At 40.7% G+C, this 21,101-nt stretch overlaps 1 protein-coding gene across 3 annotated transcripts in view; it reads right to left on the reverse strand.

Moving 5' to 3' along the window:
- The window catches only part of kif21b (kinesin family member 21B), a 65,513-nt gene extending 45,972 nt beyond the window's left edge, over nt 1-19,541 (reverse strand). For all 3 annotated transcript variants that reach the window (XM_053483760.1, XM_053483759.1, XM_053483761.1), the window contains exon 1: nt 19,215-19,541. In XM_053483760.1, the coding sequence (XP_053339735.1) occupies nt 19,215-19,255 (41 nt within the window). In that variant the 5' untranslated portion in view covers nt 19,256-19,541. The remainder of the gene's footprint in view (nt 1-19,214) is intronic.
- Nucleotides 19,542-21,101: the final 1,560 nt, after the last annotated feature.

Raw genomic sequence — 21,101 nt, forward strand, 5'->3', positions numbered from 1 at the left:
TAGCATAACACCACAGTGAGAGGATGTAGGACGGTGAGATCATTACGTATGGACTGACCGGTTACCAACGATGGAGATAAAACTGTCAGACTGAGTTATGTCTTTTGACTGCAGGAGTCCTATCATTAATGCATGTGCGTGTTGCCCTGACAGCAGACGTACTTTATGGGGCAATGACTACAGTGTGAAAAAGACCTGGTGTCAGAATGAACATACCATATACAGGAGATGTATGTTTCATCTATAAACAAGATACATAGTGGATGTCAACTGTAACTCACAAACAGCTTTGAACCTTCGAGCTCTTGGTAAAAATTGATCGATAGAGAAGAGTGACAGATGCAGCAATTCATCGATTGTGAAAGGAAATTAAGCACTATGAATGAGCAGGACCCACACACACACAAACACACACACAGTCTAAGGCATACGGGGATTTGAAGGTGGGGCCTGACACGAGTCTTCATTAATGATTTCTACATATATTTGCTCAATATTGTCCTGTGGTTTGGTGAGAGACTTGTGTCAGAGGCTCCTGCTCAATAACTATATATTGGTAACTAAAGGTTTAAAATGTACTTGTGACCTTAGCTAGCAAACCGCAACTCAATAGAAAAAGTTCTTCTTGACATTGATTAGTTGTCCATACAGTAGAATTTGGGGGGGGTGGGGGGGGGGGCGTCATTTTAGTTATGTATCGCAATTCTTTCATCTGGAAAATTCATGTATTGCCGCACTGACTCCAAAATCACTTTTATAGTTTTTTTTTTTATTTGTATACATTTGCATTTGGGGTGGTAAAATGTTGCTCCTCCTTTATAATCCTACAGATGGCGCGCTCTAAACTAGTCTCACACTGGCATGCGGCACAGCATCCTGTTTGGTAAAATAAATTATTTGCCAAGTTTGTTCAGAATTGTTATAAATAACATTGAATTTGGATATTTATAAAAGTGTGATAGTTACAGTGTGATCGCAATACAAATGGAATCGACACCTGGTTATCATATCAGGTGATCCAAGGTTTGCGTTTCTCATCCCTACCTTATGATATGTCATAAACATGATTTCATCTAATAATTTCTGTAAGCCTATCGATGACATTCGGCTGCTTATTGCAATGTTTGTTCTCGCAGCGGCACTGTGCTCACTATTAAACTACAGCTGTTAAAAGACAGACCCTAAACCTTAATCCACGCACAAAAGTCCTCGTGTTCGCTCCCTAGTCTGCGAGACTTCTCGTTTATCCCTCTCGGCAGTCTCAAGCTGTTTATCACCAGCTCAGAAAGGCTGAAATCTGAAGCACATTGACACATCGATAAGGACTAAACACTCCACTCATCACACTCCGCTTATAAACCCAGGCGCTAAAAATAACCTTCGCACCTGAGACACGGTCACACGGAACCTGCCGGAGGAGAAGAGCTCGGAACGGAAACGGGAACAGAGGTGTTTTTTTGGGTCAAGACAACTGATAAAGGTCTGCAGTTTACCTTCGATTACAATTAAATGCTATTAAGTGACATCATGTTCATTTTAAGAAAGTCGTTTTGATGACTCTGAGAATGTTGTGACATAAAAGACTTGCAAAATTAATTAAAGTTTCTCTGACGACTCAGCTCAACTTTTGTTCGTTGTTAAAAGAAATAGAACGTAATTATGGAGTGGCTCAGGGGGCATCAGTGTCGATCTGCAGTTATTTAAAACATCAAGGAGTGCATTTGTAAGAGCCGTTCGTGTAACATATATTTAAAACTGCCCTCGTGTATGCATGTAGGAAAATTAATTTCTGTACCAGAAGACACATTTTGAGTCATTTTCCATCACTGTAGGAATCATGACCTCAGTGTTTATTTGACAGTTTGGTGATGAAGCATGAATGTGAGAGACACTTGCTAACCCTGATCATGCATAAGTACACATACATTGTGTGTATGCATGTGTATGTGAAAAAATAAAATCCAGTGTGTCATCACTTCGCTTTCTGCATTTCCGGCCCATGAACTGACACTTCCTGTTGAGTAACAAAGCAACACGACCACAGCGCCGCAAATTGAACAAAAAACAGTTTTTTTTTTCTGTCCAATTGGGATTGGTAAATCCTGAATCACAGATTTGTGCACATTTTTACAAAGTTATAAAGACGAGAATCCAATCAAAGAACAAATTATAAATATCAGAAAATGAATCTGGGATGAGAGCCATGTTCAAACTTTCTAGGAAAACTGCTTAATATTAGAGCACATGATAAGATGGTGATCCACGCCTGGATGAGCAAAACAGGATCCGAGAGACGGGCAGGGCGGGAAATACTGGCACACGTAGCAAATTCGGGCAGAGGATTAGCACAGGGAATGAAACACCAACATAAATACAGTCATTTCTCTTTTTCATGTGTTTGGTCAAAGGTCAATCTAGGCTTGCCTTCTTCACAACAGTATCTTGAGGAGCCTGGAGGTAAATGATGAGCTCATAGTCTGAAATGTAAATAACTGCGACAGCATAGAACAACTGTACCCTGTAAACACTACTAAATAAAATAAATAACACCATCAGTGCATCTGATCTAAAAAAAATTATTATTACTGTTTAACAAGGTCTTAATAACTTGCTTCTCTCAGGAAGTAGTAGGGATGGGAATCACCGGGGATTGCCCGATACAATATTATCACGATACATAGGTGCTGGTTCAATTTGTATTGCAAATTTTGTAATCACAAATTTATAAACATCCTGATTCAATATTGATTCTTTATTAGATTTTAAGTTTAAAGTGCACCACCTGTAGGATTATGGATGAATAGCAACATTTCACCACTCTCAATACATATATATATATTTTATGTTTTTTTGGTGATACATGAACTGACACACAAAAGAAGCATGATATGTATCTAAATTGAATCAAAGTAGCATAGATGAGAAGGATCATGTCACTCATCCATCTACAAGCTTTATGACATTAAACTATTCTCATATGTTTTATTAGACTTTCGTGTTTGTTTTTTCATCACCCCCGACCCCACCCCTCTACAGATCCCTGGTGTCATGGGGAGGAGGGGCAGTGCAGGATACGCTCGGTTTCATTTCCTCTTGGGCTGACAGCAGCGAGTGACCTTTTTACAGACATGCTGATCATTTCTCATGCGAGACACACGCCACAAAGCCAAACTGAAACCTTTACATGTTTTCACATCTCCACTAATTTCTACATTTGAAGTCTTTTATTTTCAGTTTTCATCCTGGCCTGGGTTGCACACACACACACACACACACACACACACACTATCACACACATATCCACAAAGTCTGACCTTGCTGCATCCAGGCACCACAGAGCACAATAGCTGATGACATGAATGCTGCCGTATGATGCATTTATCCTTCAGCACGTCTGAGTGTCTAAATAAACTTGTACTGCCGAGCTGCCCGAGTCGATTCAACCGCAGTGGTCTGACACAACCCGTCTGTCTGTGATCCCTCTTGAACCTCTCTCTGTCATCTTTTATCATTGAAGCTCAGGTTCTTGAAACAAATAAATAAATTTCACCCTACAGATACGAGTCAGATTTAATTTATTTTTACATATTCCAAAGAGTAAAAACAAAAGTATATTCATCCAGAGAGCAGCAGTTCTCTTTTTAATGAAGCCAGACTGTGGGTAGCTCAAATAACCACACTTTTCAACCATGCTAAAAAGAAAAGCTTCTCAGAATGTGCGACATGCCATACAGTACTTTAAAGCAGAAACGGATACGTTCGTTTGATACTTATCACATTTCCCTTCAACACAATTGACCCGACGCTACCTTGATAGGAAAACTGTGAGAGATCAAAAATAAAAATACAGTGTACAGTATAAAGGCTCTCTAGAACTGTCATGTGGATTCTTCCTGTTTCTCCTGGCCCTTGGAAATGTTATCTCCATTTAGCTACCAGTGGATTTGCATGAGCATGTAAGCTATTTGCACAATACCTTTCGGGACATGGCTTGTGTTTGTGTTGTGTGCTGCAGTCCCTAAACATAGCTCATAACAGTGTATATAGTCAATACCTCCTTGTTACAACTATACAACACGTATATATACAAAAGTAAACATTCTGCTCTATTCAGACAGGATTATGTTCTAATTCTGACATCTGTAATATCTTATTTATGTATTTCACAACGCTTAAATAAACAAGATTAAAAATAAAGAGGGATAACGCTGACCATTCAGAATGGCAAACTGCAACAAACAGAGCAGGCGAATGCAAACATACACACACACTTGGCAGCTGTACAGTCACCAATCATCAGAATCACATTACAGCATCGTAATGTCATAACAGGCCAGCGAGTGCCATCTCTCTCACACATTCGCACACGACTCCTGACAGACTTGCACTAAAACAGTGCTCTGAAGCCAGACGGATGATCAATCTTGCCTGCTTTTTGGGCAGAGCGCCCGCGAGGACTTTTACACTTGGCTCGGTACTTTAGATGTGTGCACGGCATGCAATCGGCACTGTGTTTTTCTCCTCAGGTATTATTATCATTATTAGTGTGCCAGAGCAGCAGTAAATTATACAAAAGCACTAACAGTAATGGCCAAGGAAAGTTGGCAAAGCTCATAATGTTCATCTAATGGTCCAAAGACGGTCTCTACTATACTGATATACGCCTTACTCTTTCTGTAACAGCACTAGCGGAGGAAGATCAGGCTGATTTTTAAGGAATCGCTGCTTTGCTGCTTTTATTTTATTTTATGTATTATTTCGTTAACAAATTAACACACGTCTCATAGCTCCACCAAAGTGTGTGTTTATGTGTGTGTTTGTGTGTTAATGCTCCAGCTAAAATACCTTTCAGATAACGAATGCATAAACTACCTTTATTTCACTCATCCTCCAAATGTCCCATTTCAGTGTCTTTGTAAAGAGAAGCGGAGAGAAGCAGAGCTGAGCAGAACCACAAAGCTGGGGGAGGGGCTCTTCTTATATGAGGTCACAGTAGGGGGAAAATTTATTGAAATTTTTCGACCCAACTGAAAGTCCAGTTTAGTAGATACTTCCGAATGTAAAGTCAGAGTTTTTAATTTGAGATGTGACTCACGAATAAAGTCACAATGATGCTGGAAAGCTTTCACAGAAGGTAAAGAGCTTAAGATATTTGATATGTGAGCTATGAATCTTAGTTCGACTGTCGATTCAAGTCGATTTTCTTAAATATCTCTAAAGTTTATTGTCTAATTTGTCTCAAGCGGCTTAATTTCTTGAAGACGGCAGCGGTTTGTATTTTCTGCAAAAGCTGTAGTATGCTTATAAGGATAAAGTATGTGAGAAGTTAATATACAGTAAAGTGAAAAAAGCCACTCATCATGTTGCTGCTGCTTCTGCATCAGGGATATACAGTACTATATTTACATGTAAGAAAAAAAACAAATGAACAGACAGAACCTAAGGGAAGTAACAGGCACTGGTCATCACGTACATTCCTGTTGCCTTCTCTAACCTTCATGTTTAACAATACACCAAAACCACAGAGCAGAAATAAAGCATCTGTTTATGTTAAGCTGCAGGGCTTTGAACTTCACTTCAGGTCTGTATTATCCTAATCGATTTACACCTACTCACTCATTCTCTATAGTGCTTATCCTGTTCAGGGTCACGGGAAGCCTTGAAGCCTACCCCCAGGGGGATTGGGGCACAAGGTAAGGTACACTGTGGATGGGATGCCAATCCATACTGTACACTGTGGGGGAAAAATGTTGGAAATATCAATTAGCGTAATCTGCTTGTCTTAGGACTGTGGGTGGAAACCGACCAAGCACAGAGAGAAGATCCAAAGGCGGGACTTGAACCCTCGTCCCTGGAAATGTCAGGACGCAGTGCTAACGCTACCATGCTTCTCCGATTTACACAAAATCATATTTAAAACATGCGACATCTTTATGACTCTCTCTGCTTGTTGAACCTCCTTGTTCATTGTTTGACTAATGTTAAGCTATTTTTTAGCAGAATCTACCGCCCCTCCCACACACACACTCACAGTCCTATAATCCATCACAGTTCTAAAACATAACTGCAGAAATATTCCTCTTTTAAATACAAGCTTAATCATCTTCCTGCACTGAATAATATTACTCTAAACCCTATCTCCACTCAGTTACCCTCCCTCTCTCTCCCTCTCTCTCTCATATTCCTTTTACTAAACACTCTGCTGATGTGGACCGATAACACAAACCTCAGAACTTCCCTAGAAACCCACTCCCACCCAAAAGCACAATGTGTGTGTGTGTGTGTGTTTGAAGGTGGGTTCCAGCTGAGAGGGACGCATTGTTCAGGAAGCACTGTTAATCGGAGACCCGGGGGGCACGGTGTGGAATTTTCCACTCCACTACATTACTGTCCTTCATATTTCATTACCAGCAGTGTATTTCACTGTGTGTGTGTGTGTGTGTGTGTGTGTGTGTGTGAGAGAGAGAGTGAGAGAGAACGTGTGAACCCTTGGGTCTAATTAAAGTGGAAAGGTGTGTAGGAATGTCAATGTGTGAGGGCCGGGTTAGTGTGTGATGTGTGTGTGTGTGTGTGTGTGGGTGGGTGGGTGAGAGAGTGTCCCTTGACCTTACATCTGTCACACTTATAAAATATTGTGGCACATGTACGGCGATAGAATGATAAACATTTTTACGACACGAGTATCACAATCGGGGCTTGAAACGAACAACAAGCTTGTTAAACGCACCTTCGTGTTACAGGGTTACCTGAGCAACTACCGACTGTGTTGCTGATGTACAGTTTATCACTTCACGCTTCACACACAGAAACATAATGAGCGGTGTATGTCACAGTGTAGAGCTTTTTTTAAATACTCAAATAATTCATAGGTCACTGTGTGTCCTTAAATCCCAGAGCATTTTAGCCATTTTAAGCATTTTAGATTTAGGATCCAAGGCTCAGGATTCTGCGCCTTAGACGTTTTTTTTTTTTTGCAGCACAACCTACGCAATGTGATGAAATACATTTTATTTTATTTTAACTAAGTATACAGACTTGACTGAGCAAAAATAAATAAATATATAAATAAAGATTAAGAAAGTAAAAATAGGTATAGGCTAAGAAATAGCACAGGAATATATGATCACATGTTTTATTCTTGCCTTTGGTTGTGTATATAACCAAAAATACAAATAATATTAGCAACTGGGGAGTTTTTGTGACGTCATTCCCATATTACAGTAGTGGTAAATTTGACATATTTTAAAAGTAATGATAACTTAAGTTCTACCTGACATATCCAATAAATGATGCTTCCGCAATGAGCAGTTTGTTCTTTTAAAATTGGCAATTGACTACTGCTGTGTTACTGCCATGGAACTGTGCCACTTGTTTGTTTTAGGGGTTAACAAAAAAAAATACATTAATGTGAAACTAGTCAGGTACAGGAACTGGACTGAAAATGAGAGGCAAATACTTGACAAAAATGAGAAGCAAAACAGTCCTTCAAGAAGCCTGGAGAAATATTACTCAAGACTACAGTACATTAAAAATACAAGAAACTTTGGGGGTCCCCCAATCATAATTATACAGAGAAGGGGTGTGTCAATGTAAAACAAGTGAAGGAGCAAAAATGGCATAACAGTCTTCATTTAAATAGAATCTTAAAATTTCGTGCTTCTAAATGATCACATCTCTGTCCGTGTTGTTTCCTCAGAGCCCACTGAATACAGGGCAGATGAAATACCTAACAGACGTGTAGGGCTGCACCGTAGCCTTCCTGCGCTGGGCTCTACGGTGCCCAAGACAGAAAACAATCAAGTCATGTGACTTGATGATGACAACTAGAGATCAAAAACAAAGCCAGGCCGATATCCTGCACCGATAAAAATCCGTCTCATGCCTTAAAGTGGGAGTGATTGTTTGGATTGTTAAAGCTGTGACACATAAGAACGAAGAAGTCTGACTGAAAACAGATGTGGAGCTGAGTGCTGATTATAGTGTGATGGAAACAAAAGGCTTTTGCAAAACAATAGCATATTAACCTTTATAATTAACATGTGATATTATTATTTGGGATTTTTTTTTTTTTTTTTAACTTTGCTTAACAGTTTACTACATTACGCATGATGCAGTTTTGCCTGACCAATGATGGTGCCAGTAAGATTTATCCTGCATTCAAGTTACCACAGAAAAGAAAAAATGGCAAGCTGTTTTCAGCTTTGGTTATACATTTACAATCGATGCTTAATTTTTACATAATTTGCTGAATTACGTAATTCGTCAGAATTACGAGTTTTCAGTCAAATGCTGCATAGGCACGTCATTTATCTCTATTTAAAGCGGTGGTTCTCAGCCCTGGTCGTGGAGGACCCTCTACCCTCTTACACATTCAAGTGTTTTCCCCGTGCTATCAAACACACTTTAATTCAGAATAGGCTGTTAATTAGCTAATTAGTTAAATCAGGTGTGCTGGGAGCTGAGAAAACACTACAATGCACAAGGCAGGGGATCCTGCAGGACCAGGTTGGAGACCACTAAAAAAAGTGGTACAGTCACAACCACAAAACTCAATTAAATCAAATGAAGGAATATAGAAAAATACAGCATCAACTAACAATCTAGGAAGAGAATCACTTAGCACATCACAAACATTCATTTTATTTAAAACACACATATTTCAGGTTGGTGTTTAAAAATGCTTCCAAAAATAAATAAATAAACCAAAAAATATATATTTTAAAAAGCTTGTTGGCTTCGAGGAAAGCAAATCACTAAGAACCACCTATTACGATATTATCACGATCATAATTCTGTTACTATATTTTTTCTTTTTTTAACATTTTGCTTCATTTATAAAATGAATTTTCTTTGCAACCACTTCATTGGAAAATTTCTTTTTCAAAAAAGTCACTTACGAAGTGTGGAGTTACATTAATTGAGCCACAAATGAATTACGATAAGTAACTAAAACATAAATGCAACGGAGGCCAAGGAACTAGTGACAGCGCTGAGAAATGACTCTCTAAATGATCCCCAAGTAGTTTGACCTTTAACATAATGGTCAATTTTCTCACTGTGCCACCACATTGATTGCATCGATTTTTTTCTAAAAATAAAAACCAGCTCGGTTATAACACGTGCACACACACTGAAAAGAGATCTCATAAACACCTTGGAAGGTTTGGGAGACGCACACGGACATCCATTTAATTGCACTGTAAGCGTATGAACAGCATTAGGACTTCATTAATCTGGCTGTGAGTGATCGTTACAGCCTTGCATCCACAGACACACACACATATACACACACGCTGGACAAGAATAGGAAGTACACGACAACGTCTGTTGCTGCAGACACCATATGATCGCCAGCCACCTCCTCCTCATCATCATCAACCACGGCCAAGACGACTGGTCACAGCAGGTTTTCATATCTGGTATACGGCGGATATTCGTTTTGTCCCGGCCAACTCCTGTACCCTTAGGGAGCTCATTCTTACCCCTGAGGAGTGAAGGAAAACAGACAGACGGCTCACTGGACAGCAGGTGGTGGGCATGGTGGCCAAGTAAATATAGATAGCTGACGTGCTCTCTTCGTCCACCTTGTCTAGCCAAGACCAGGCCTCGTGTCCAAACAAACTGCTATACCGCCTTGCCCAGTCGCAGCAAGGGCAGCACGAAGGTGAGAGAAAATGAAAGAGGAGACGCTTTTCGTTCTTCCGGTTAGTCCTTATGGAGCACTATAGACTATAAGTTCCCGTCATAAACTCTTCTCCAGGATGTTGATTAGCATGTGGAAGAATAGTTACGAGTTACTTTGCTAGATTGCACTCCATCAATCTATATAACACTAGCACACACGCACACGCACACACACACACACATGCACACACAAGCATTCTCTTAAACAAATCCAACAAAGGATATCCTGTGTGCATGCTCAACCCCATTATGCTGACATTCTATTTATTTATTCCAGCATTTCCTTCTGACGCAAGCATTCGTGTACAGTCGTGAGTTGAGTCTGCGGTCTCAGGAAGCATGATGTGACCAATTTAGAATCACTGTGACTAAAGACAGAGGATGATGATAAGTTCTGCAAAAAATAAATAAATAAATAAATCTGGGTCATGCTGATTTATAACGACATCATCTTCATTAGGAACACCTCTATCATTAAAGTATCCTCTGGCACAGCAAACACACATTATCACACTCCTTATTTTTTTTCAACCAATACAGGCTGGACAGCAGGACATCTTACAGCTTTTATCAGCCGTAAAGCGAGAAGACTTGAGCCCCGTCTCATGCACACTAAACCTGCAAGTCCCAGTGGGCCGTTACGCGGCCGATCCCCTGCTCAGAAGACCCTGCAGGATTTGATTACAGCCATTATGAAGATCTGAAGCGAGCACTGTGCGCATTGTACTCGTGTGCTGGTTGGTGTGTGGGAAAGCTAGAGTGCGACTTTACAACTTTAGGGATAATAGGCTCTTAAATAAACAATGACAGAGCAGAGACTGGATGAGGTCGAGAGTGTTATGGATATAGTGGCGGAGTGGGTGTGGGAGGTGGACAGGAGTGGGAGTGTGGACGTGAGATAAAGTGTGTGTGGTTGAGAAAATGGCTCCTGAAGATGTTTAGCAAAAGCTAGGCGTACTTTTGCAAGTTTCATGTCTGAAAGTCCGGAGGAAAGTGCTATCTGCCTTTTTCTGCATGCATGAACTCACAGAGGCATACGATTGGCTAGTGCTGTAACAACGGTACTCCATCCCGTCCAGAAACCTAACAGACATTCGTTTAGCCTTATTCCACGTACACACACATATATTAAATTTGCCTGTGACTTCTGTTGAATTTTAGAATGAACTAATGATTTTTTAAGGTAGATTTTTTATGATATAAGGGTATTTTTCGTGCTACTTCCCCCTAAATTTTTTTTTGCACATATCTTCAAAGTACAGACACGTCAACTTTACAGTTGTATAATGTATGTGTGTGTATACTGTACATATATACAGTGGTGTGAAAAACTATTTGCCCCCTTCCTGATTTCTTATTCTTTTGTTTCAAAATGTTTCTGATCATCAAACACATTTAACTATTAGTCAAAGATAACACAAGTAAACACAAAATGCAGTTTTTAAATGATGGTTTTTATTATTTAGGGAGAAAAAAAATCCAAACCTACATGGCCCTGTGTGAAAAAGTAATTGCCCCCTGAACCTAATAACTGGTTGGGCCACCCTTAGCAGCAATAACTGCAATTAAGCGTTTGCGATAACTTGCAACGAGTCTTTTACAGCGCTCTGGAGGAATTTTGGCCCACTCATCTTTGCAGAATTGTTGTAATTCAGCTTTATTTGAGGGTTTTCTAGCATGAACCGCCTTTTTAAGGTCACGTCACAACATCTCCATAGGATTCAGGTCAGGACTTTGACTAGGCCACTCCAAAGTCTTCATTTTGTTTTTCTTCAGCCATTCAGAGGTGGATTTGCTGGTGTGTTTTGGGTCATTGAGTTGACGACATTGTTTTGGGTCATTGAGTTGATTGAGCTTGAGTTGACGAACAGATGGCCGGACATTCTCCTTCAGGATTTTTTGGTAGACAGTAGAATTCATGGTTCCATCTATCACAGCAAGCCTTCCAGGTCCTGAAGCAGCAAAACAACCCCAGACCATCACACTACCACCACCATATTTTACTGTTAGTATGATGTTCTTTTTCTGAAATGCTGTGTTACTTTTACGCCAGATGTAATGGGACACGCACCTTCCAAAAAGTTCAACTTTTGTCTCGTCGGTCCACAAGGTATTTTCCCAAAAGTCTTGGCAATCATTAAGATGTTTTTTAGCAAAATTGAGACGAGCCTTAATGTTCTTTTTGCTTAAAAGTGGTTTGCGCCTTGGAAATCTGCCATGCAGTCCATTTTTGCCCAGTCTCTTTCTTATGGTGGAGTCGTGAACACTGACCTTAATTGAGGCAAGTGAGGCCTGCAGTTCTTTAGATGTTGTCCTGGGGTCTTTTGTGGCCTCTCGGATGAGTTGTCTCTGCGCTCTTGGTAATTTCACCACTGTTCCATGTTTTTGCCATTTGTGGATAATGGCTCTCACTGTGGTTCGCTGGAGTCCCAAAGCTTTAGAAATGGCTTTATAACCTTTACCAGACTGATAGATCTCAATTACTTTTGTTCTCATTTGTTCCTAAATTTCTTTGGATCTTGGCATGATGTCTAGCTTTTGAGGTGCTTTTGGTCTACTTCTCTGTGTCAGGTAGCTCCTATTTAAGTGATTTCTTGATTGAAACAGGTGTGGCAGTAATCAGGCCTGGGGGTGACTACAGAAATTGAACTCAGGTGTGATAAACCACAGTTAAGTTATTTTTTAACAAGGGGGGGCAATCACTTTTTCACACAGGGCCATGTAGATTTGGAGTTTCTTTTTTCCCTTAATAACGTAAACCTTCATTTAAAAACTGCATTTTGTGTTCAATTATGTTATCTTTGACTAATAGTTAACGGTTTTTGATGAGCAGAAACATTTAACATGCAAAAGAATAAGAAATCAGGAAGGGGCAAATAGTTTTTCACACCATTGTATATATATATATATATATATATATATATATATATATATATATACACAAAAACACAGACATGTTTTATTCCACCCACATGAAGATGAATAGATAAATTTTCCATGGCTCGGCATAAAAAGCTGACAATCCTCAGATATGGACCAAAAGAGCGGGCGAGTGAGGTTCAAATGAATCAAATTATGGAAGTTTATGATCATTAAAAAAAACAAGAACTGACATATGAGCATTAGGAGGAAGACCAGATTTACGTATAATCACACATTAACATGAAAGAAGTAGCCTCGGGATACCAGCCGGGTTGTGTGTCTTCAGACTGTCTGCTTCAAGGTCAGAATGGAGGAGAAAAACAAGGGAGAGATAGAGAGAGAGAATAACAAGAGGGAGCATGCAAATTCAAGTGCAAGTGCTCAAGTGCAGAGAAAATGAGAGCAGAAGTATTTAATTATGGAGTCATAAATCCAAACAGCGTAAGAAAAACTGTTCAATCCATATAATTCCTCTTTAAGGTGTGTCGGCTTTAATCAGTGCGTCGCCCTTAAATCATCATGCATTCGTTTGCTTTAAAGAACACATTACGGTAATTAATCTCGCTCGTCTTTTTTCTAAAGGCGTCTCTGCATTAGCATGCAAATCCGCCCCTCAGCATTTCCCGTCTCTGGGGTAAATTAACTAAATGCCGCACATATGCAATGGAAATGAGAGCTTAATGCAACTATGACTGTTGGACTGTGTGTTTGCATTAGAAGGAAAGAAAAAGTAAGAACTGAAAAGTGGTTAACATCACGTTAACTTTAACGTCAGGTCAGGACATTTGGTGTAAACGGGAAAACGCAGAAAAGAAAAGGCACTACGTTAACACAACGGAGAGAGTTTTTAAAGTGAAACAAGAACCCCATGGGGATCTTAGTTCACGCTCCCAAAGCTTGATGGACTCACAGGCTGTGAATTTATAAATATGATCCTCAATTTATGCGATATACACTCGCTGGCCACTTTTTTAAGAACCTTCAAGTGATTATCACAATGAGCTTAAGTTTATTTCTACTGTCTCTGGTCTTTATAATATTCGCAATTCTCAAACTTTCTTAAAGATTCTGTGCCCTCCATAGCCTTTTTGCTTTTTTTTTCTCTTTTGCTGTTGCAGAGCATCCATGTCTTTTTCACACACAGTTCGTATCAACAAAGCATCTCTGATCAGTGCCTGTTCTTCCACTTAATTTTGTGTAAACTCTAGAGACCATGCTGTGTTTTAAACCCTAGGTTCACATTAGAAGCCTAAAATGACAAATCTGATGCTTTTCAAACTGGATCTAAGTCACTTTTCTATATGGTCCTAGATCGTACATGTATTAGGTACAAGGTCATGTGTCCTTCAAAGCCTGTCATCCTTCCGAGCAAAATCCAAAGACTTTTTTTGTTGGTAAAATCTCATTTGTTGTTTGAAATTAATGAGAGTTTACACAAACTTTGATGCATTTAAATTCAAATGTCGAGAGTAAAAAGACACACCGATGTGCGCCGGCATGGAGACACGTCCACAGCAGAGTCAGATAAAAGTCCCTTGTAATTATCAATGCGAGCAGTCAAGACATGCCAATCTGATCTGACCAAAAGGAACTTAACTGAACAATGTGACTTGTAATGTGAACAGAGACTTTGTTCTTCTTTAATTCTGATGTTTATGTCCACTAAAGCTCTAATGCATTAATAGCCATAGAAAATGTTTCTATTAAATTGACCTCTGTGCTCTTTACACAAATATCTCATACAATCCCTACACCTGGGTTGCATTCAGGAAGGCTCCTTATTTGGGACAATGTATTTGACAGCAGTATTAAATTCCAAGCTAGCTACCTAGAGTTTACTACTAGCTGTGTCTAACTGTGCCAAGCAAGCACAGACCGATCTAACCCACAAATGTAGCGTATGTTGAAAGATTCTGCTCCTTAATCTGGTACACAGTAACTCTGACAGTCACTGTAATCTCTAGAGGGATTAGTTCACGCTAGGCAGTTTGGGCCGTAAGCACTTACTTCTAGTCAGCATTAACAAGCATGCTTTTTAGTTAGTGTCAACTGGTTAGCTCTTAACGTGATGGCCTGGTTAAGCAGTAGTGCCTGTGCTTAATCAATATCTATTTTAAGTCGATCACATCCTGAAGTTTTAAAGTGGGCGGCCATTTCCGCACAACAGGAACAATGATGTTTAGGATAACTTAAAACACTCGTCTAAAAGTTTGTGCTCATTCGTTCATTCGCAAAATGTATTGATATGCACATCTGCAATTAAAAAGAAAACCGGCACCATTACTGTATCACAACATGGCTTTACTTCACTTCCACAATAGACTTTTCTTTTTTTTTCCTCTATCATGCAGGTTCACGCAAGCAGACACGTGCACTCACTGTGTTTATTTTTTTACAGAGCGATAAATAAATAAGCCAAGATAAATAAATAAGAGGGTGGTTTAGTAGTTAGCACTGTCGCCTTGCACCTCCAGGGTCCGGGTTTGATTCCCGGAGTTTGCATGTTCTCCCTGTGCTTGGTGGGTTTCCTCCCACAGTCCAAAGACATTTAGATTAGACTAACTAGCGATTTCAAATTGCCCATAGTGTGCGAATGAGTGTGTAATGATGAATCAAATAAACAATGAATGAGTAAGGGATAAATGAATAAATAAATGATTAAAGACCAGAACGTGGGGGGAGTAAATGATCTTGCATCCTGTATGTTTATTGGCTGATCACTGTGCGCATTTCCTGTCGGGTCGATGAGCGCTGCACACTGCACAACAGGGTCTAATAAGTTTGATATACTGTGCAGCATTTGATATACTGATCCTTAAGTCAGGAAGAGTCATTTCTCTGCCTCCTTGCCACACAAACTAGCCGCAACTTGTACTAACTGGTCCAAACCTGGACAGGCTTGGCGCGATTTCAAATCCTATAAAAAAAAGCTTGTCTAACGTTAGGCAGTATGATCCAAGCCTTAACTGAAATTACCAGTTGCATGACGTCTCACCAGACCCCTGTTTCTGTCCTAAAGAGGATCTGTGTCTTTAATCGAACTTTCATCTCTAAATCTCTAAACACTACCTTAACTGTTTCTCTCTATCCGACTCCTAAGCTGAGGTCACTAAGGGTCACCGGGATTTAGACCAAATTGTCACAGCAGTCAGAAGAGACTGTTCTTAAATAAATAGCCGGAGCGGTATGGCCATGTCTCCTCACCCTGCAGAGAGCCTGCTGGGGTGTAAGGCAGCAAATACGCCTCGAGTATGTGTGTTTAAAATTTACAAGAAATGAGCCTTCTTTGAAATTCAACAAACTTTACCCGTAAACTCAATCAGCGAAAAAAAAAAAAAAAAAGTATACAAACAACAAACAAAAAGCTGAAAAACCCCAGGCATCTGTAGATCAGCAAGGAGATGCTTATAAGGTGAAGATTTTGAAAAGTATTTTGAAGGATGAGCAAGGACATCCAAGGTGAGGTGTGCGGTTAGAGGAAAATAATCAAGAACAAGGTGGTGTGGTGTGAAACCTAAATCATAAATGGTATTAACATGTAATAAAATAGTCATTGTCCTGATGCCTATTTGTCTTGTGTGTGTGTGTGTGTGTGTGTGTGTGTGTGTGTGTGTGCGTGTGCGTGTGTGTGGGTGTGGGTGTGGGTATGTGTAAAATACAGTGGCTGTTTAGTCTCCTTAGAGCTTGACACCTGGCTCCTTTCTACATTAGTAAGTCTTTCACTGCTTGTCCCTTGTGCCCTCTTTTTCTCTACTGGTCGCTGTGTGAGGCAAACTATAAAAGCAGACCAGATGTACATCTCTCCCTCTCCCCCTCACTCTCTCTCTCACACACACACACACACACACACACACACACACACACACACAAACAAACACGCTATCTATGTCAAGCTTAAAATGAACAAAATGTCTCTCTTTGTCTGCTTCAAGCAAGAGTTAAATGTTTATTTTTTTTCCACTGCCCTTTCGACACCAAAAGAAAAAGAGACACTTCCTGCTTTCTCTTTTTTGTCTTTTTCTCTCCTTCCCTCCCCCCCGCTTCCCCTCCACCCGATCTCTTCCCCTTTTCATCTCAAACACAACTAGTCTTTTCATTCTGCCAGGCGATGGAGTCGAAAAGGGAGCAGTCTCTAATTAACTAAGCAAGACATCATCAATTGACTCTCACTTTCTCTTCCTTGCTTGCTCTCGCTTTCCTGTACTTCCGTTTAATCTGAGATGCCTGCCTGGCTGCAAATATTGTTATGCCTGGTACTAGCCAGTAAAAGAGCCAGGAGGACTGCTGGATGTTACGGGAAAAGCAGATTAGTGCATGTAAGTAGGTCGGTAAAAAGCACCAGTGACCCTTATTGACCTTCACTTCCTGAGCAGTGCTTTGCTCTTCCTGAAATCCTGAGATGTACTACTCTAATGTACCTGGTTTTCTTACTAAACACTGAACCAGGACTGTGTTTGATGTGAACATGTTCGGGTGCTTAACTTAAACATTGATTGGTAAGTTGCCAGGTATCTTTAGTTTTTCAGACATTTTTTTTCAGTCCTCAGCCTGTCTCAAACTGTGCACATCCTGCGCCCCCGGTGTGGGCAAGATGTCTCGAAGTGCTGCAGTAACAGGAAGCAGCAGAAAAGGAGTGGCTCGAACCCGCGTGGCTGAGGGGAAGTCGTTCTGTTTAAGCATGCAGTCTGAAATCACTAATGGAGTTGTGAGAAGAGGCTTCGGCAGACAATAGGCTGTGCCACGAGCCAAAATTAAACCTCACTAGCACCATAAAATGGCTAGCTAATGGACTGCTTTCTAAAGCTAAACTACTGATTAAGATTCTTTTTGTAAAGGACAACACTGCACCAAGGGCCCTCAGCCAAGCTATCTCTCAAGGTTATTTTTCTGCTTTTTTGTGTAGTTCGCAACAAAAAAATGAGGATCCGGACACGTGATTTCATCGAGAAGTAAACAAAGAGTGGGTCTTTAAACTCGCCATGACGCTTACCAAGCCCGAGTTTTTAAAGCTTCACCTCACTGTCTTGAGGAAGGAGACCGTTTTTATAAATCGCACCATACTGAGACCGGTTCCCACACAATTCACCTCTCAAAAAACCAGCAACCCCATTCCCCAGAGAACGAACTCTCAGACTGGTTGGGTTCAAACAATGTCAGAAGGAAGCAGACTGGACATGTAAACAGGATGTATGTTTTTCAGTCGAACATGGCATCACTCAGAGTCGGCTTTGAGAGCGCAAAATACACAAGGAGTTATATTTAGCCATGGGTGATTGTAAAATTCTAGACCAGATGAGATTATCGCCGGTCTCCGGAGCATTTCTATGCGTGAAGAAACTAAAATAGCAATACTCTGTGGACACAGCTTACCATAAAAACGCTGATGAGTCGACACTTTGTGAACGTGGGTGGAGGACAGAGCAAATAATGATAAAAGGAAATAAACACACAGGAAGGAAAAGGAATCTTTCAACTCCAGACATTAACAATGATTATGGAAAAGCAGGAAAATAAAAGAAGGAGTACACAGGGTGTGAGGGAAATGCTGGATTATCTTTATCAAAGAGCTCGGTTACAAGCTTGAACCTGACCTATCCGTTGTCACGTCCATAAAAAAGAACCTGTCGTACAAAAGACTGAGGGGTGTGGACGAAGAGAAAAGGATGTCCCTGTCTTTCTTGTCTGCACAATTAGTGCACGAGGAATAGATGCGTCTTTATTGTCTCCATAGTTCCAGACGGTTTCATGCTAGACGCATGTATATGATGATGATGATGTAAGCCTTAAAAACGGGCAGCGTGCCACACTGAGACGAGCATGCGAGCTCCTCGTCTGCTTGTGCAGGTGTGACCTCCACGGCATGCAGCAGACTCCCAGACCTTGCGGATCGCGCTTCACAACCGAGCAGCTTGGTTTCCTAATACAAGGACAGTCAAGTACCTAGATCAGGTCTTTCTAAAAAAGACTGCTTTGTATATGCACAAAGGAAGCCACACATGGTGGGGGTGTTAGAGCCTGGGGTAACCAGGCTGCCTGTCATGCATGGCTTCTAAAGACAATTGCAGCTTATTATCTTTGAGACTGCACTTACTTCTTCCCTATTATGGAAAAGAACCGCCAGCCAAACAGAAGGTTCAGAGATTTCATTGCTTCGAACAATTTTATGACCCGGAACAGTTTTATAGATTAATAGCATGCAGTGATTGTGCTGAATTACTTCTCAATGATGGCTCTAATAGTGAGCAAGTATCAGCCTTCACAAAGGATGCACACGATTCCTGCAGCAAGCATGAAGAGAGGGAATGAAATCTGGCACACCTGGGATCATGCATGACTAGATGTTGCATTTGTGTCAGTGTGCATTGTGCTCGAACCCAGCACAATGTGATGTGCCTCACCCACAGAGGTGCAGCAGCACCGACCTTTGCCTGGGAAACTCTATAAAACGCACGTGAAGGTGAAACCACACTGGTTTTCTGCTGCTTATTATTAAAGAGCTCGCGCACACAGACACAGAAAAAAAGAGGAAATGACCGTTAAACCGCCTCTCCTTTTTTAAACGTCTTTCTCCTCCTGCAGCATTTTAACTGCAAACCAGACGGTCTTACCTCAAGGAGACTTTCACACAGCAGTCGTTTTGCGTCGCCATGCCTTCCGTTGCCTGTTCTTGCGGCTGTCAAAACCTTTCACTGTGTGTGTTTCAGTGTGTATGTGAGGGTGTGTGTATCAGCAGAAAGGATGTTGTTGTGCCTAACAAACGCACAACAACGGCATTCCGTTCGGTCACGTCGGAACGACGCTCAGCTCCACGGACGCACACATCGTCCCTAAATCAAAATTTTCAATAAATAAATTTAAAAAACACCAACATCCCTTCTCCGGTTTGTAGTATCCTGGCATGAGTGTGTATGTATCTATGTGTGTGTGTGTGTGAGAGAGAGAGAGAGAGAGAGACCGCGCGACGAAAAGCCTGCTCTGCGTGCGTCGCGCACAGCAAGAGTGGGCGTGTCCTTGCACAAGCGCGAGCGACGCGTTGAAACCCTTACAGCTACACGCGCCCGTCTAGCTCCGCCTACTGAGCAATAATTGACCAATTAGACGGCAGGGAGAGATTAGCATAACGCGCACAAGCAGCAGTTGTGGAGTGTGCGAGCGGCATCTGTAAAGTGAGAATGCCTCAGAGAGAGGGGGCGGGGTCAAAGGGCAGAATTTAAAACACTCAATGGGTCTGAGGGCAAAACACAAGGGCTGGAGGGGGAGAGAAAAAAGAGGGACTGTTGAGCTAGATGTTACAGATAGCACAAAAGATTACCAAAACAATCATTTATTTACTAGCATCCTTGACGGTTAAAGAGTTTGTAGACATAGTTGAAAGGTAAAAACAATAAAAGGTAAAAATAATTAGATCAGCTTTCAATTAATAAGCGATATTATTATTTCAGGTTGAAGGCCACATGCATCTCTGCCTGCAGCAAAGATCACTGCATACTGTACAGTATATCAATGCTGCTTTATCCTGTTTACAGGGTGGTGGAGGGCCTAGAACCTATTCCAGGAGACTTTGGGCACGAGGTGGGGTATACCCTGGACAGGGTGTCAATCCATCGCAGGGCACACACACACGTACAGTACACACACACTCACATGCTTATTCACAGACATCAATTAGCCTAATCTGCATGTTTTTGGTCTGTGGGAGAAAACCAGAGTACCTGGAGAAACCCACCAAGTACAGGGAGAATATCCAAACTCCATGCACACAGACACGAGGCAGGAATCAAACCCAGAACCAAGGTGACCGTGCTAACCACTAAGCCACCTGAAACGTTTTTTACACCCAAATTTTGTTTGGTGTGTCAACATCATAGTTGGTTGGTTTCCACTGGATGGTTGGCTAAATTTCAGAAAATTAACCTAGTCCTTTTGAATCTACCTTAATTTCATCTTATTACAATCAATGGGAAAGAGAGGATATATAAAAGTTTATGTTTTTAGCCTTGTACTTCGTTTTTCATCAGTCAGATACACTCCCTGTTCGGGAATAATCAGAGAGTCAATCACGGATGATATCAAAAAAGTAGATTGATAGTTAAAATATTCAGTTTAGATTTTTTAATTAATATATATTGTTGCATGTGTATGTTTACATTAAGCAAATAGCTAATTAGCAGCTTAATTTCAAAAATATTATTAAAGGTTAAACTTCAGGCAGATATGTAAATACCGCGAAAAGTTTCAATGAATTGTGTCCAGATAGTTTTGTGTGATGCCATGACAAAAATCACAGGACAGACAGAGGTCTGGACAGACATACTGTACAAAAATATAGACATACAGGCAGAAAATGTTCTGATACTGGTTTTGGGTCCTTTAGGGTATAAAATGTAAAGCTGACAAATTCTTTCTTTGATTGCATAGATTTAACCAAAACAAGTCTGTATGATGTAAGAGAGGCAGATTATATTGCATGCTTTAAATAAGCATTAAGAATTGCA

The sequence above is a fragment of the Clarias gariepinus genome, chromosome 23 (assembly GCF_024256425.1).
Source record: "Clarias gariepinus isolate MV-2021 ecotype Netherlands chromosome 23, CGAR_prim_01v2, whole genome shotgun sequence".
NCBI classification, from domain to species: Eukaryota; Metazoa; Chordata; class Actinopteri; order Siluriformes; family Clariidae; genus Clarias; species Clarias gariepinus.